Below are 16,420 nucleotides of genomic sequence, written 5' to 3'. Positions count from 1 at the left end.
CCCAAAACAAGATATTTCAATGTGTTTTTAGACGCCGTGAGTTTATTTGCGCTAATATTATTTGTTTGTTTTTATGCTAAGCTATCTATGAAATGTTAAAAAAATAAACATCTGATTTAAAATCTACAAAACGCAAAAAAAACTTCTACAGAAATTACTGTAAATAATGTTTTCACCCCAAAATGATAGGTAAAAACATATTATTTATGATATTTTACACCCTACGTCTGTTACCCTTCAGTGAAATTAACTTATACTACTTAATAATGTGTAATATTTATATTGTCTATGTTATTTTCCACAGTTCTTAGTCTCACAGGTACGTTTAAGATAAGGTTATATACCTATTTAAATGACATTTCATGTCTGACATTTTACATCTAGTTGGGATGAAAAATAATGATACATGTGAAGGATGTGGAGAGAGAGAAAATGTAAAACATATATTTAGGAGTTGTAAAACATATGAGACTGAAAGGGAGATATTGAGAAAAAGTATAAAATACAGGACAGGAATGAAGTCATTAAATTAATATTAGGAACTGAAGGAAACATAGTGGATAAAGTAGATTAAGGAACGTATTATTTAATACAAAATTTAAAAAAATAGAATTTAATTGATGTGAAGTAGAATTGCTACACACTCGCGGTATGCACCTGAAATAGAAAAGAAGAAGGAGAAGCTCCGCCCTTTAATGACGACAGAACGAACGCTAGCGTTTAGCTAACGAGTCAGAGCGCATGCGTAGTACTTTTCGCACGTGTGGTGAACGTTCTGACTGACTGCATGCAGCAGAGCTTACAGAGTTAGGTTCGCTGTTAAATATTAGGTAAAAGAAACATATCCTGCGGTTTTGCTGCTTTCTCAAAGCTAGGAGAGAAACAAGGAGTCCTCCGTGAAGCATTTCGCCGAGAGGGCCGGAGAACTAGGAAATATATTGCAATGGTGAGTTCTGTGTTCGGCTAACAAGCTAGCTCACCGGCTAACTGTTAGCAAGCATGTGTGATGGCAACGAGCGCATTTTAAGTTGAAGCTGAGGTTTTTTTTTTTAATTTCATCTCGACACGTGTCTCTTGTGTCTTATCTGGACTTATTGTTTGTGTTTTATTAAGACTGAACCACAAGTGAACCCGAAGGCCTACCCGCTGGCCGACGCTACTCTGACCAAAACCATCCTGGACCTGGTGCAGCAAGCGTCCAACTACAAACAGCTGAGGAAGGGAGCCAATGAGGGTGAGAGAAATGCACAACCAGATCCGTCTCCTGTGGAACCTACTGTCAGATCAATAAAGCTTCAAACGACGACGGTGCCAATAGATATGTTAGTAAAACAAAGTTGTCAAAACATCTTTCCATTAAACATCGAAATGATGCCAACATGCACTGAGTGAAACAAGATCTAACATTACTATATATGAACAATTACCCCAAATCAGGTATTTATTTCAAAATGTATTTTCTAAAATGTTAGTAAATGTTCTTAAGTGGATGTTTTGCTCATTTAGTTGAAACACACGTGATTAATTTGACTCTCAATAGTCCTTAGACTCTGTAGAAATGGAAATGGTCCCCATTTAAAAACGGTACATGAGAACATTGTAGCACAAGTCTGCTTCAAAAATGTTGAAGTGTTCCACAAAGCATGTTGTGTGGAGTCAAAATGTAACATTAATCCCCACTCATTAAGACTTTTTACCTGTACAATGTTTTTTTGTTTTGTTTTCAGGTCAGGAAAGATTTTATTCGCTTATCAAAGCCATTGATTTTCAGAATATAGGTAGTTTGCTAAAAGGGGCAGTATTGTGTTTTTCAGGCACACATTCCATGCAGTTTTATAGCATAATAAAGTAACTTTACCTTCAGTTGTTAAAGAAATGCAATACATACCACAAAATAGATTTTACTTCCTGATTTAACACCTTGAAATTGGGCCTCTGTCTCTTTAAAAACTCCTGCTCTTTCTGAAACTCCGCCTTCAGGAAGTCATCACAACATGGCTCCTATTAACCCTTTAACTTTTTTTTTACCAGTGTTAAACTAAGAAGTAGGTCACATAATGAGATGACCGTTCCACCAGGAGTTTGCTAATTGCAGCCATCTAGTCTGAAGGAGCTGAGAGGGAGACCATTCCTCTAACATGCATGTTGTTTTTGGGTGTCTCGCTGTTTATTCCTGTAGGATTCTGTACATTCATGTGATTATGAACTTTTAAAAAAAATTATTTTATTTCTTCTTCCACAGCCACTAAAACCTTGAACAGAGGCATCGCCGAGTTCATCGTCATGGCAGCCGACGCCGAGCCGCTGGAGATCATCCTCCACCTGCCGCTGCTGTGCGAGGACAAGAATGTGCCGTACGTGTTTGTGCGCTCCAAGCAGGCGCTGGGCCGGGCCTGCGGCGTGTCCCGGCCCGTCATTGCTACCTCGGTCACCATAAAGGAGGGCTCCCAGCTCAAGCCTCAGATTCAGTCCGTTCAGATGGCCATCGAGAGACTGCTGGTGTGATCTGACAGCAGCACTGCTGGTTGATGGGTCCATCCACTCTGTCCTTATGTTGGATTATTTAAAACATTTGGCTTTTTTTTTTAAAGAGTATTGCACGTTTTTAATTTTGTAGGACCATCAACTGTATCTTAATAAATTTTATTTTATTTTTTACAACTTGTTTCAATTTTTTTTTAATTAAAATGTTGCATTTATAAATCAAAATTACTTTTCCATGCAGGTGGGTACGGCAGAGTATTAAGGCCATTGTAGATGGAAATATTTTTGCTGAAAAACTCCCAAAATGTTTATATTAATCTCAGAAATTTTCTACAAAAAACTTGGAAATTTCAAAGTTGGAATATGTAAAACTCTTTGTTTTTTGAGACGAATCTCAAAATTTTAGTTACAACGGCCCTCATTATGTCGTACACGGGTAATCGAAACGAGGCTTTTCAGAATGTTTTTTTTTTTTTTACATTTCTTAATGATATAAGTTGAAATTAATATGTAATGTGAAAATCAAATCATCTTTCACATTAAATATTGAAGTTGGAGTATATTTGGAAATGTATTGAAAGAACTTCCCTGCTTAGATTTTTTTTCTTGGGGGTTAACTAGACCTAGGATTATTTTGTTGTCATTTCACAGAGACATAACAGTGAAATGTCATCGCTTGGCCACCAGAGCACAAACACAAAAAACTAGCCTTTCATTTTGAATTTTATAAAAATTTCACATAGATTGATAATGTGATCCGACACTGAGCCTTTGCCCTTTAACGTTTTTACCACCTTCTCGACTTCTTAATTTGATTGTTTTTTTTTGAAAGCATGTCTAATCCTGACAGAGGCACCACCTTGTTTTACAGACACTATGTGACCATCAGTGTTCAGGTCGGTTTGAATCTTTGTTTTTGTAAACCGAATAATATGTAATATGCATTATTGATTCCTAAGCAAACAATTATGACAATGAATGCAACAAAATTAATTCAAGTAAAAACAAGGTGAAAGTTTGCCTTAAAGCAGTAATGTAGATAACTCAAAAAAGCTTCAAATCATTTTGGGAAAGTTCAATAAACTTTTGAGATATTGGGTGTATGTTTTTGAAATTAGTGATCAGTTTTATAATCAGTTGATGAGGCTATTTGAATGTATCCATTATAATTTAGTAAAAAATATTCTCAAATTCCACACAGAAACTCATACATGGTGGCGTTTTAATTTGTATTTTAAATCTAATCGTTTCTGTTCGTATTTAGGCAGGTTTTCTGTTCATGGGCAGATGAATGAGTGAAGTCCTTTCCTCTGGATGCCCGTCAACAAACAATCAACCTTGCCTCCTGTCAGTCTAAAAGTTGCAGTGGGTTTAGGTGGAACATCTCTCCCAAACATTCTGTGTCGGGATCTGATCATCTTAATATCATTCACTCCGTTTCTCTTTTTAAACTGAGTTAACTCAGATGGATTTTACTCCCTCTGTATTTAGAGATTTTCTCTCTTCTCGCCCGAGGTTCACCAAGGAAAGCTTTGCAAAGTAACAGCAAACTGCCGTTTACGACAGTGCAAGTACATTGAACGCAGCACCGTTTCCCGAGGGACAGGACAGGAGGCGTGAACGCAGCTCAGTTTTCCAGGACAGTGAGGAGGATTGAACTTTCGCCCTCTTTGCTGAGCAGAGACATGGCCGAGCCTCCTGTCATCATTTGGGAGCAGGAAGTTGAAAGTGTGCTCCGTTACAGGGACCTGGTCCCCCGTCTGGAGGACGCTTTGGGGAAGTTCTCCCGACGGGACAGCGCCGAGGTGCTCCAGCCTGTGCGCACCGCGGTGCCGCTGCAGAAGCACAGCGGGTAGGCCTGGTTCCGCACACATTAACAGACTGCTGCCAGAACAGCGGCTCAATCTGCGTCTCCTTCCAGCTTCATGGGGCTCATGCCCACATACATGGAGAACGACGGAGTGCTGAGCACAAAGTTCGTCTGTTTCTACAAGAGAGAGAAAGGATCCACTTTACCGGCTGTTCGGGCCACCGTGGTTCTGCTGGACCCAGAATGTGGGAACATCAAGGCTGTGAGTCGAACACCCTGCAATGATTAAAGCACCTGGTAGATGTTTCACATTGTGTCACGTCACAGTCACAAACCTGACTGAGCTTTAATAGGATGTTATGAGGTGAACCAGAACAAAGTTGTGCATGGCTGGGGGGGGTTCAAACTCAGACGTTTTTTTTTCTAGAAAATGTCTATTGTGCTCAAAATTTTATTGCAGAAATTGTTCACCTTTTCAAACTGACATTTTTGAGTTTTCTGTAGAAAATTTCAGAGATTAATTTCAAAATGTCCAAGTTTTTTGGTAGAAATGTACCCCTGTTTAAATCTACAATGACTGTAGGGAAATGATCCCTGGCTTTCAAGATGGCCCGAAAAATCTGAAAAGTGTGGCGTGCATTTGTGTTCACCCTGCATGCTGTAATACTTTGTAGGATCAAATATATTGTTGCAGTCACCAGTATTCAGTAGCTGAAAAAAAGTACTCAACCCCTCGGATGTTTTGTCCTTTTTACTGATTTTACAAATTGATCAAAATCAACTAAATTTAACTTTTTAGACAAAAAACAGACAAAACCCCCTTTTGATGTTAAAGTGAAATTATGACAATTAAATAAAAATGTGCAACATAAAATAAATGCTTGCATAAATATCCACGCCCATCCAAAGTGAGTGACCTGATTCAACAGAGGTCCAGTCATTTGGCACTGACTGTCTCACAACGAGTCATTCTGAACTTCTAATTGGTTTTCCTCCCTTTATATAACTCAATCCACCTTCCCATCTGCTCTGACTGGCGTTCTTGCCTCTGCTGAAGAAAAGCGTCGTCATGGTGGCATGATGCTGCCACCACCGTGCCTCACTGTGAGGACGGTGTGTCAGGATGATGCACGGTGCTAGTTTCCTGTTTAGTTTAAACAACTAAAAGTTCTACTTTGGTCTCATCTGAGCAAAACACATTCTTCTGAATGTACATTAAAATCTATGTGACCAAACTGAAAGTGTGAGTACTTTTTAAAGGGTGTGTGTGTGTGTGTGTGTGTGTGTGTGTGTGTGTGTGTGTGTGTGACTCTGAACCATGTAAACACTGCTGGAACGTCCCGTCTGCAGGTGATGGATGGGGAGGTCATCACGGCCATGAGGACCGCTGCCGTCTCAGCCATCTCCGCTAAGGCATCTCTGCTGTTGACCTCATAACACACATTAGCCTGTCTGTGCAGTGAGACTCTGCAGTAACTCTGATCTGTTTGGTGTGTGGGTGTGTGTGTGTGTGTGTGTGTGTGCAGCTGCTGATGGCGCCGGGAGCAGAAGTTCTGGCCATCCTGGGGACCGGCACGCAGGCTCTGAGTCACTTTAACGTCTTCACTGAGATGTTTTCTTTTAAAGAGGTACTTGTTCAGCGGTGACAATAAGATGGGTGAAGAAAGGACAACATTTTGCTTGTGTGTGTGTGTGTGTGTGTGTTTTAAAGCATTTCTTTAAATTGTTTGGGTCGTATGTGTTGAGTCATTATCCTGCTTTTCATGCTAAACTCACCTGGAGTGTTTGAGGCGCTCCACTAGTGAAGTTCAGCAAACTGTTTATGTTTGTGATGGTAGGACAGAAAAGGGATTTTTATTGTCGTCTCCATTTTGTTCGCATGGAGCTAGCGTCTAAAGGCTGCTACAGAGACTTGACACAAGCTAGCATACATCTGATAATTGTCGCCCACATTTATCCCTGTTAGCTTTAGGATCTTAAAGGTTCAGGAATAAATGTCTTGACTCTCTTAATGCGGCTGATTTGATTGTCACGCTGCTTCCTGTTTATAAAAATAGACAGATGTAGGAAATTCAGATTTGAGCAGTTTTGCATCAGTGTCTACAGGCGTCCGTAGAGGAAAATGTGTCAATCCACTTCTTGTAAATATTTTACATCCTTCTTAGTTTTAAAACCTAAAAGCAGAAACAAAATGGCGGTTCTTTAAATGTGACAACAAATTTCCTACAGCTGATATTCATTACGTTTTTTTAATGTCTTCTTTCCATAAGAGGTTATGTAACATTTGCAGCTCTCAGCGAATTTTATTTAGCCGAACCGAAACCTAAAAATGCCTCTTTGGTTGGTAACGGTCTGAATCCCCCGGTCCGGCGTCTTTCTACACGCTCGTCTTCCTTCTTCCTCAGGTCCGCGTTTGGAGCCGGACCAAAGAGAAAGTGGAGAGGTTCGTCCGCTCGGCGGGAGGCGGTGTGAGAGGATGCGGCTCGGCGGAGGAGGCGGCGAGGGGAGCCGACGTCATAGTGACGGTGACCGGATCCACGGAGCCGGTGCTGTACGGTCAGTGGGTCAAAGCAGGAGCACACGTGGCAGGTGAGGTCCAGTCAGACACGAAAACCAGTATAACCACAGCCACGTAGCTTTGCCCTTTTAACGGTCGCGTTGACTCTGCGGAGCAGCTGTGGGAGCCTGCAGGCCAGACTGGAGGGAGCTGGACGACGTGCTGATGAAGAGCGCGGTGGTGTACGCGGACAGCAGGGAGGGGGCGCTGTCAGAGTCTGGTGATGTCATCCTTTCAGGGGTCGGTCTATCTTTAGATTTGATTTTTAAGCCAGTTGGAAAAACTGAAGGTGAGCAGAACGAGAGTCGGTGTGATTGTGTCTCTCAGGCTGAGGTGTTTGCAGAGCTGGGAGACGTTATCAACGGAACCAAGCCTGCTGAAAGGGAGAAGACAACCGTCTTCAAGTCTCTGGGTGTGTTTGTGTGATATAATTATATCACTTTGTTGTCGTTTTTGATGGACCTTAATGTGTTTTCTTGTTTTCCTTCTAACAGGAATGGGAGTGGAGGATGCAGTGTCTGCTCAGCTGGTGTTTGACCAGTGGACATCTAAAGAAACAAAACCATGAGATTTGTTCTTGATTTCTGACGTTTCAGCTGGAACCTTACAGTCAGAGAGGCGGAGGCAGACGGCAGGCAGTGTGTCAGAGGTTTTAGTGGAGTACGAACCAAGACCGACCAAACTGCTGCCTGCGGGTCACTTTCAGCCTCTGACATCGGCTCTGGAACAGTCCGAGTTTGACCCTGCACAGCTGGCAGTTGGCAAAAATGTCGGCACTTTTAAAATATTTCGAAGCGATATTTTCCCTGACAAAATAAAAATGCAGTGCAGCACAAAATTTTTGAATTTTAACCACACTTTTTGCTTTTAATTAAATTTCATAAAAAAAAAAAAACATTCATTTTTGTCATTTCACAAACTAAAATCCAAAAAGGAAACAAATAATCTTGTAAAAAAATAAAAATAAAACAAAAATAATAAACAATGCCAGACATGTGTATAGACATCACTCCAGATCAAGATGTGTAAAAAAGCATTAAAATAAATCCATTTTCTTTTTCTGTGTTGAACGCTGTAGATGAGCCTTTTTTCTGCTTCCTTTTCTCAGGCTTCATATAGACAAGCAATAGAAAACTAGTTTGGGGCTCAACTGGCAGACGACTCGTTTCCCCCACTGAGTTCTGGTTTCGCCCCACAGGTTGGGTTGCCCTGGGCAGGGAGCCTTAATTCTCCCACTGAACTGAGTGGAACTGGAATGAATAACATGTCTACACGGCCACATCAACAGAAACCGTTTGTTTGGGAAATTTCCCAGAAACCTGGTTGTAACTTTCGACAAAGTAAAACAAAAAAAAAATTACAAAGAACAAAAGTCATAATATTATGAGAATAAATCATATAAGAATGAAGTCATAATATTACGAGAAAGTTATAGTATTATCAGAATAAATTCTGAGAAAAAAGTCGTAATATTGCCACTTGATTCCTGTAATATTCTAGATTTATTCTCATTTTATGATTTTACAATTATAATACTATGACTTTTTAAAAAATAAAATTATGACTGTAATCTCATAATATTACAAATTTATGGTAATACTTTGATTTTATTCTTGTGATGCAATTACAAGAAAAAGTCATAAAATTCAAACTTTTTCTCGTAATGCTGCGACTTGATTTTATTTTTATTTGATATAGATTTTTTTGATCAACGTGGCCCTAATGCTGTCTGCCTGCTTTGCCACACATTCACACTGTGATACTTTCATTTCATAAAAAGTGACTAGAATACCAAAGAGTGAAAGAATCTGTGGGAAACATAAATCACGGGTGGTTTAAATTTCTCTCTCCTTCACTTCAGGAATTCCAGAACGCCGTCTCTCATTAATCCACCCTGCTGGCCTCAGCGACAGCGTCCCTGTTTTTAAAATCATGAATACGTAAAAGGCGTCGTCTGCATTATGACAGGCTGCAGCTTTGCTTCGGTTTGTTAACGGGCTTGGCGTTCAGGCCCACCCTGGCGGCTTCCTCCATCACCGCCTGAAGGCCGAGCTCAGTCAGAGCCGAACACTCCAGGTATGTTGCTGCACCTGGGTTTCAGAAGAAAACAGGAAGACGGTAAACACAAGCACAACGATGCAGTATTATTCAACAGGTTTAAGGAAACTGATGCAAGGGTCTGGAGAAAAAAAAAAAGAAGATCTGAACAGCTTAGCCACGTTTTTACTCTGGACGCCCCTAAAGTAAATCCAGTACAATGAAGTTGCAGTAGAAATCACATTTTAGTAAATGCTGTTGTGGTCCATACTTTGTTTTTCTATTGTGCATTTTTATTCTTTTCTTTTGTTTCAAAAATAACTGCAGTCTGGAATTTTGTTCTTTTTATACTTAAGGGTACATTTAAAACATGAGCAAGAAAACATTTTTCTCTTTTTAATAAGATAAGAAACTACGGAAGAGGATTAGGGCCACCGAAAAAAAAAAAAAAGAATTCTGACTTTAATCTCAGAATTCTGACTTTAATCTCTACGTTGCAGTATGACGTCACATCAGCGTCTCCCTCCAGCTGGAGGGTAAAAATCTGCTCACTGGACGACAGTTGATTTTAGCTGTCATGTTGTCAGTATAACACGCTAAGTCTTAAATGTACGTGTGATATATAAAAGAAAAAAGGACACAATGCTTCACTATTAACTGTCAACACTACAGCAACTAGATAACAAGGTCAGGAAAAAGTTTGAATAAATAAAAAAATAACGAGGGAGAGGGAAGCAGGTCAGTTATGATAGCTTGACTTTAGCAACCTAAACATGTACAGTACATGTTCTGTGTGTTCAGTTTAAAAAAACCCTACACAGCAGCCATGTCAGATCATTAATGCGTAAATTAGCTAATCAGCCACCGCTGTGTTAATTTAGCTAATAGCAGCGGCAGCTAATCTACCACAGCGATCAATTATTAATAATCGCAAACTAAACATCAGGCCTGAAAACATAAAATTGTAACAGACTGAATGTTCTATTCTTTGTGTGGTAAATGGTTTTTCAGTGTTGAACCTGGTGGCGTTGTTGTTGTTAGCTGCTATGGCAACAAGTCTGTGCTTAGTGTAGCTGACACAGAGAGAGAGAGAAAAAAAAAATACAAGTGGTCTTGAGTTGTTGTTCAATGGATTTTCTGCGTTATTTTCCCCTCTGCTGTGTCACACCGCACTAAATGAAACATGCCTACAGCTCCAGGTTTCATTTTGTTAACGAAACTGTTGGGGCACAACCGCACGGCCACGGATTCTGGCCTTTTTGTCCTCCAGCGCAACATTTCTGGACATAAACAATAACATGCAATATGTCTTATTAAGACGACTGGACAACCCTATTATGTTGATGCAAACATGACCAGTGAGACCGAATCTTTAAGAGATGACTCGTTTCCAGTTCCAGAGTTTCACTGAAATCAAACTAAAACCATCCAGTAGATCAGAGAACAGACATCTACCTATTTCTTCAGCCATGGCCAGGCCCTGATCATAGGTGATGGGAGAGAGATGCTCCTTTTTCAGCTTTTCTATCCTGTCTTTGTCGTCTCTGAGGTCCGACATGGTGCCCACCAGGACGACCGGCACCGCGGGGCAGTGATGTCTGACCTCTTCGGTCCACTGCAGCAGGAGGGAGCATGGAGACTGGATCAGTGTTCACGGCATGGCAGCAGCGTTTTTATTGGCGAATTATCACAACAAGCAGAAAAGTGAAGGCTTGTGTGTGACGATTTGCATCCAAAACATCTAGAGTTTTATCTACATCGTTTAGTCCTTTATAATATCAAAGTAAAATCCTAAACCTGACAGTAAAACTTTTGATTTTAAATTTTTTTTTTCAAACTCTACATTTTTATTTGTGTTCTTCGGTTTGACCCCAGGATGTGCAGCCAGCAGCTCCGGAGCCACGACGGCTGTTTAAAACTTCAGCTAAAAATCATAAAAGAACTAAGCCGTGATTTTAAAGCTACAATAGAACAACACTAAAAGCAACAGTTATGTTGTTTTGATCTCTTTTACTTTGTCTGTCATTAGATTGGACACTACAAGCTCGTTTTTGTTTTTTACATACTTATATCAGAAGACAGTAGAAGAAAATCTACCCACCCTCTCTTTGCGAGAGGTTTTCAAGTTTTTACTTGTAAACTCTAAAAATAGAAATAAAATTGTGTTTTTGGTTTTTTTTTTGGAAATGACAACAAATTCCCTATAGTAAATATTTGTAAAAGAAAAAAAAGAAGGAAAATGTAATTTTTTCAAAACGTATTTTATGATTTGCAGCTCTAAATGTGATCTATTTGGCTGGACAGACGGGTCAAAGTGGCTCTCTGGATTGTTAAGGGTGCAGAGCCCTGGTTTAAAGTCTTTAACATGTTATGTATGAAGGACGGCTTTATGAGTAGAGTCACCTTGCTCCGCACGTTTTCAAAAGACGATGGACTGGTGAGGGAAAAGCAAAGCAGGAGCACATCCTACCAGGTAGAAAAACAACCAAAGTCAAAATTAAATGTACAACATACAAATATTTACACGGTTAATTCACGTCAGATATCGGCAACAATACGAGTGATCCACCGGTACGAAGGAATCAGTTACGGGTGCAAAATTGGAAAAACGTTTCGAATCTTCTCGTGTGGTTTGACTGAACTGGCTATATTTATTCACAAACTGAATTAGTTTGTCTTCACATGCGAATAGAAATAAAATGAAAATGAATGGGGATCAATGTGATAGATCAACACAAAGTAGAGTAAAACTGTGACGTTGCAGGTGAATGATGAATAATTTCAGTCGATTCTCACCTTAAAATCGGAAAAACATGCCGTACATTAACGTTTGGCTGCTTTTACTCTAACACCCTTCACAAAAAACAACAACAAACAAACAAACAAACAATGCAACTCAGCTTCCAGGCACCTCAAACTTCTAGAAAACTAAAAACGCCAGAGCGCAGAGTTCCTTTAAATGAGTCCTGAAAACCCACCTGCTGCTTTTGAACCATAACTAACGGGACATGAACCAACATATTTGCTGCGTATTGATCATATTAACGATGGCGCTTGAGAAAACACAATGTCTGCTACTGGTTCCACAGCAGTTGACTGAATGAAATGGGGTTTGTGCTAACAGTGGCTAGCTGCTGTGGGTCTCCGTGGAAACACACCGTCTGTGGGAAGGACAGGCGTCTCAACCGGTCATAGTCCGATAATCCGCTGTGGTCCCACACGTCCAGGGTCACCTGGTTCCCGTCCACCGTCACGCTGACCTTATAATTCTCCATCCTGCAGGTAGAAACATTCACTTTCAAAACGGATGATTTTCGTTCAACCTTCAGTCATATTATCAAAAGAATCACACCTGTTGTCTTCACAGTTACTACGACCAAAAGGTCTCCTAAAGTGCTGCTGTGTGTGACTTACACTGACGGGGTCCACTCTTTAGGGAAGCCTGCGGTGTAGGTGATGATCATGGCTGATTTACCCACAGCCCTGAGAGGATCAATGAGGGAAACCTTTTCAGGTTAATCACTCAGAATCATTGATTTTAATCAATATGTTTACTGATGCAGGGCGAAATAACACACACACACACACACACACACACACACACACACACACACACACACACACACACACACACACCACCATTTGTTTAAGCCTCGTTAATATGAGCTAGCTAAGATAAGTTAGCTAAGATAGCTTTAACACTTTTCCATCTTCTAAATATGTTGCCACTCACACTTGTTCTTGGGTTACTTTTGTCCACTTCAGTTAAAATCAGATTGTTTTTATGTTCTCCAGCTGCAGCACTTTCTATCTGAGCCAAACATCTGGTTTAGTTTGAGTCACAGTTATGAGCTTTATGAGCTTTCCATTGACCTTTTAAGAAACTGACACCAAAATGGCGTCATTTTGAGAGAACCAAAGTAATGCCAGTACTGTAAAACTGTTTGGTTATTCCATATGTGCTATGATGTACAACATGCCAGTGTGGAGTTTTTATTAAGTTTTGGTCCAAATACATTATTGTAACATTCAGATATTGTTGCACCTAAATGATACATTAAAACACACCTACTGCTATTGTTGAAACGTCCCTGTAAGTCAAATTCCCCTGTATACAGGGACATAATGTCACCTGAAATCTAACTTTTATAAAAGTTTTTTCTTACTAATAATTGTGTCACTTTTGACCAGAGGCTTGCCGTACACGACGTTAGCAGCCTAAGATATTTCTTTAGTAATCATAACTGTGTTCATTCTGAGCCAAGACAGAGGAAACAGGCTTCCTAATCTTTAGCAGCACCTCCACCGCAGTGATGCTGCGAACTTCTGGGAGCTTTCTACCACATTTAAATTAGATGGATTTGATTTCAAATATGTTTGTGATTACAAAGTTTTAAAGCCATTTACAGTTTTTAGAGCTTAAAAAAAAGGGAACCAAACAGCTCCAGTTGCTCAAAAGTACTGAGTTTCATCACCGGCAGCCTGACAACAAACTGCTGGCATGTTAGACCTGCAGCCACCTGGTGGTTCTGGATGAACCCAAACACTTACACTTACTTACTGTCCACCGATGTAGACAAAATATAAGGTAATATAGTTTAATTTGGAAGAAAACTTTACATTGACTTACCCGTCCCCCAGCAGCACACACTTTACCGTCTGCATTGTGTAACAGTATGGCGTCAATTTCCTGTAACCCCCCCCCAAAAAACCGAGGAGTTTATTAAGCAATCACAACAGGGCGTATTAATCAAGGGAGCATGACACTGATTCCGACCGCATTTCCATTTGTTGGCGGGTCCATGAACGCAGCACGGCGAGAACTTTGACAAGGTCATAGGTTCTGATTGGTCAGATTTTCATCTCAAATCCGATGACAGCAACCACGAGACTTTGATCTAATAGCGGAAGAAGAAGAGGAAGAGGAGGATAAAGAATAAGATGTTCCGGAAAATGAAAGAAAAAAAAAAACCCAAAACTTTTCATTTCTTTACTCGCCGTGCTGCGTTTATGGGCCGGTGAATAAATGGAAATGCGGCCGCCGTCAGAGCAACGCATTTTTTCGATTAATTAATGCGCTATTATGACTTCTTATAAGCTCCTCGCAGGTTGTATTTTTTTTGTTGTTTGCTTTTTTGGCAGGAATGTGACGCCATAAACGTGAGATTGTATTAATCTTTTTTAGAGGACGCGCCTGCTGTAAATCTCAGCAGGAATGTCAGTAACAAGACCACAGTAGTAGCTACTGGGAATTTCACAGAGTCTTCTAAGGTAACCGGCTCTTCATCAGCCTTACAAGCCCCGGTTGGACGGCGGCGGCCATGACTAAAATAAACAGTGTTCATGAAACCCAACGTGACGTTTGGGAAGATTAAAAATATAAACTCCAACTCTTGGATCCATGCTTATGGCAGGTCTTTTAAAATAAAATTAGCGTCGCCACACTTACAATTCAGAAAGTTGAATTTGGTTTATGACAAGACATATTATTTAATTAAGACGTCACTCATTGCATTCTGACTAGCATAAATGAGGATGTGCCATTAAGTTGTATGGAGGCTCCAATTCAAAATATTAGCAATTACTGAAAACATCTCAAAAGAAATGTTGAACAGTCAAAATGCTTGATATCTAAAAATTTTTTAAAATAATTTTAGATATCAGAATGTAGATGCAGCTACCTAAAATGATCTCCCAGGATAATTAAAATGTAGTTGTGTTTAATCAAAAAGCATTTTTGTTTATTTAAAAGTCTAAGTCAGACAGGCCAAGCAGGTTTTATATTAAAACGGCCTGCCATACTGGTCTCCGGCGGGCGGTGGCGCATTCGTCTGGCATTACTAATAAAGATGCGGCTTGGAGTCACCACGCAAATTACCACGGTTAAAATGAGTTGGCTCTGATCTAACAGGCTGGTTCGGCCTCACCTGTCTGCCTGATTCACAGAGGAACGAGCTCTAGTGGTGAAAACGGTGAAAGATTTCATTTTAATATTAGAGTCTACCTGAATGAGTTCGGATGAAAAAAAAAAAAAACATCGATAAAGGATTTTGTGAAATTAATACCAAAACAATCTCGTCATATTTCACACACAAACTCTGTTGGATTTTAATGAGACAGAGCAACACAAATTACTGAGGTGACAGAGAATGATGCCTGGGTCACCAGAAGTGTGTGACAGCGCATACGATTAATCCGATACAAAGTAGGACCAGTATTGCCGATACACATATCGACACTTTTATTTTTTTCAATTCGATAAATCATCAAACTTCTGACCTTTAGCTGTTTTTATGTCTTTCTTTTCCTCTTCGGATTATTTTGTTAAAATCTAGGATAGAAATTGGAGAAAGTTTATACAAAATACTTTAATACAATATTAACACAATATATAGGAATAATAGAAAACAACAAACTACAATTCTGTAAATGGAAAAAAAATAAATATATTTGAGAGGGAATCTGAAACTAAAGTAATGATCCTACCGTGCTAGTATGGATCTGATACCTTATCAATATTTTGGATCAATCTGCACACTTATTGCTAACTAAATTTGACAAAATCTAAATAATTGGGTTTATTTGTAAATCGGTTTTCAGCCCTAAAGTCAGCCTTTGGTATAATTCCGCCTCTCTGTAGCTAGAGCTGCAGATCCGTTGAGGTTTGACCAGTTTTAAATGTCAAACTTATTTTTTTTTCTTGTGCTTCTTTGCAAAACAAACAAAAAAACAAAGCAAAGCTGAAGCTCAGTTAGATTGGATGGAGAGCATCTGAGAACCTCGATTATAAAGATACAGTCCAGATTTTCAAATATTTTAAAATCTGAATTCAATTCCCAAAACAGTTGCTTAGTTGCTAATAATAATAATAATAATAATAATAATAATCAATAGAAAAGTACTTTTAGACCACCGACTGAGTGAGTGGAAATGCTGCAGTTCTTTTTCACTGGAATAGTTCAAGTTTGCTGCTAACAAACACAATGTAAACCTTTGGTTCCACTCCCAAACACAAGTAGCAGCAGAAATGTTTAACATAACACGACAAAATTAGTGAGAGCTGAAAACTAATAGTCAAGCATCACATTTATAATCAATCAACCATTTCCTGCCTATAAAAAAAGAAGTAAAAATGTCAGTAGGTCCTAACGCAGGAGGCAGTACAGATGCAAGAACACAAAAAATTCTTACAAGAGCAGAAACAGAAGATACTCTTTTGAAAGAAACTACAGCTTTTAGACTTCCTCTCCCTGAAGCAGAAACACTTTGATGAATGTCTGGAATTCTGTTTTGATTCATGAAGATTGAGCAGATAGCACACCACCAGGACAAAAGAACCGAGCCCTCACGTCTGTGAAACAAGACAATCAGATTTTAGCCCAGACTTTGACAAGGCCACTGTGTTTGTTTTCGTACCTTCTGGTGTGTTTTGCTGTGTTTACCTAAAGCAGCGTGTCGTTTTTGGCTCCGTCTGTTTTCTCAATGTTACCGTGAACTAAGTCAAGTGAGAAGTTGTTCTTTGTTCTGTTTAG

The 16,420-nt window shown here is 39.7% G+C and overlaps 3 protein-coding genes across 3 annotated transcripts; 2 read left to right on the top strand and 1 right to left on the bottom strand.

Moving 5' to 3' along the window:
* The first annotated feature begins 736 nt into the window (after nucleotides 1-736).
* Nucleotides 737-3,038, top strand: snu13 (small nuclear ribonucleoprotein 13). The gene is made up of 3 exons (XM_005813536.3): nucleotides 737-946; nucleotides 1,114-1,234; nucleotides 2,243-3,038. The coding sequence occupies exons 1-3, from the start codon at nucleotides 944-946 to the stop codon at nucleotides 2,503-2,505; spliced, it is 387 nt and encodes a 128-aa protein (XP_005813593.1). The 5' UTR covers nucleotides 737-943; the 3' UTR covers nucleotides 2,506-3,038.
* A 1,047-nt stretch (nucleotides 3,039-4,085) lies between these two features.
* On the top strand, nucleotides 4,086-7,921 carry crym (crystallin mu). The gene is made up of 8 exons (XM_023341559.1): nucleotides 4,086-4,336; nucleotides 4,406-4,556; nucleotides 5,645-5,707; nucleotides 5,821-5,922; nucleotides 6,700-6,883; nucleotides 6,970-7,091; nucleotides 7,179-7,263; nucleotides 7,346-7,921. Exons 1-8 carry the CDS (start codon nucleotides 4,170-4,172, stop codon nucleotides 7,417-7,419), a joined length of 948 nt encoding a protein of 315 aa, XP_023197327.1. The 5' UTR covers nucleotides 4,086-4,169; the 3' UTR covers nucleotides 7,420-7,921.
* Nucleotides 7,922-8,480: 559 nt separating this feature from the next.
* Nucleotides 8,481-13,606, bottom strand: LOC102218748 (ras-related C3 botulinum toxin substrate 1-like). Its single transcript, XM_005813542.2, has 6 exons — nucleotides 13,519-13,606; nucleotides 12,303-12,371; nucleotides 12,047-12,164; nucleotides 11,292-11,354; nucleotides 10,344-10,503; nucleotides 8,481-8,941 (listed from the first exon to the last, which is right to left on the bottom strand). The coding sequence occupies exons 1-6, from the start codon at nucleotides 13,551-13,553 to the stop codon at nucleotides 8,811-8,813; spliced, it is 576 nt and encodes a 191-aa protein (XP_005813599.1). The 5' UTR covers nucleotides 13,554-13,606; the 3' UTR covers nucleotides 8,481-8,810.
* Nucleotides 13,607-16,420: the final 2,814 nt, after the last annotated feature.

This window comes from Xiphophorus maculatus, chromosome 10 (genome assembly GCF_002775205.1).
Source record: "Xiphophorus maculatus strain JP 163 A chromosome 10, X_maculatus-5.0-male, whole genome shotgun sequence".
NCBI lineage: Eukaryota > Metazoa > Chordata > Actinopteri > Cyprinodontiformes > Poeciliidae > Xiphophorus > Xiphophorus maculatus.
This window is presented reverse-complemented; position numbering and strand designations above follow the sequence as displayed.

Coding starts and splice junctions, on each gene's coding strand:
- crym (XM_023341559.1), top strand. CDS start 4,170: ATGGCCGAGCCTCCTGTCATCATTTGGGAGCAGGAAGTTGAAAGTGTG. Junction 5,708..5,820: donor TCTCAGCCATCTCCGCTAAG/GCATCTCTGCTG, acceptor GTGTGTGTGCAG/CTGCTGATGGCGCCGGGAGC. Junction 6,884..6,969: donor AGCAGGAGCACACGTGGCAG/GTGAGGTCCAGT, acceptor TCTGCGGAGCAG/CTGTGGGAGCCTGCAGGCCA.
- LOC102218748 (XM_005813542.2), bottom strand. CDS start 13,553: ATGCAGACGGTAAAGTGTGTGCTGCTGGGGGACGG. Junction 12,372..13,518: donor TGTGTGCTGCTGGGGGACGG/GTAAGTCAATGT, acceptor TGATCCTCTCAG/GGCTGTGGGTAAATCAGCCA. Junction 12,165..12,302: donor AAAGAGTGGACCCCGTCAGT/GTAAGTCACACA, acceptor TTCTACCTGCAG/GATGGAGAATTATAAGGTCA.
- snu13 (XM_005813536.3), top strand. Junction 1,235..2,242: donor GAGGAAGGGAGCCAATGAGG/GTGAGAGAAATG, acceptor CTTCTTCCACAG/CCACTAAAACCTTGAACAGA.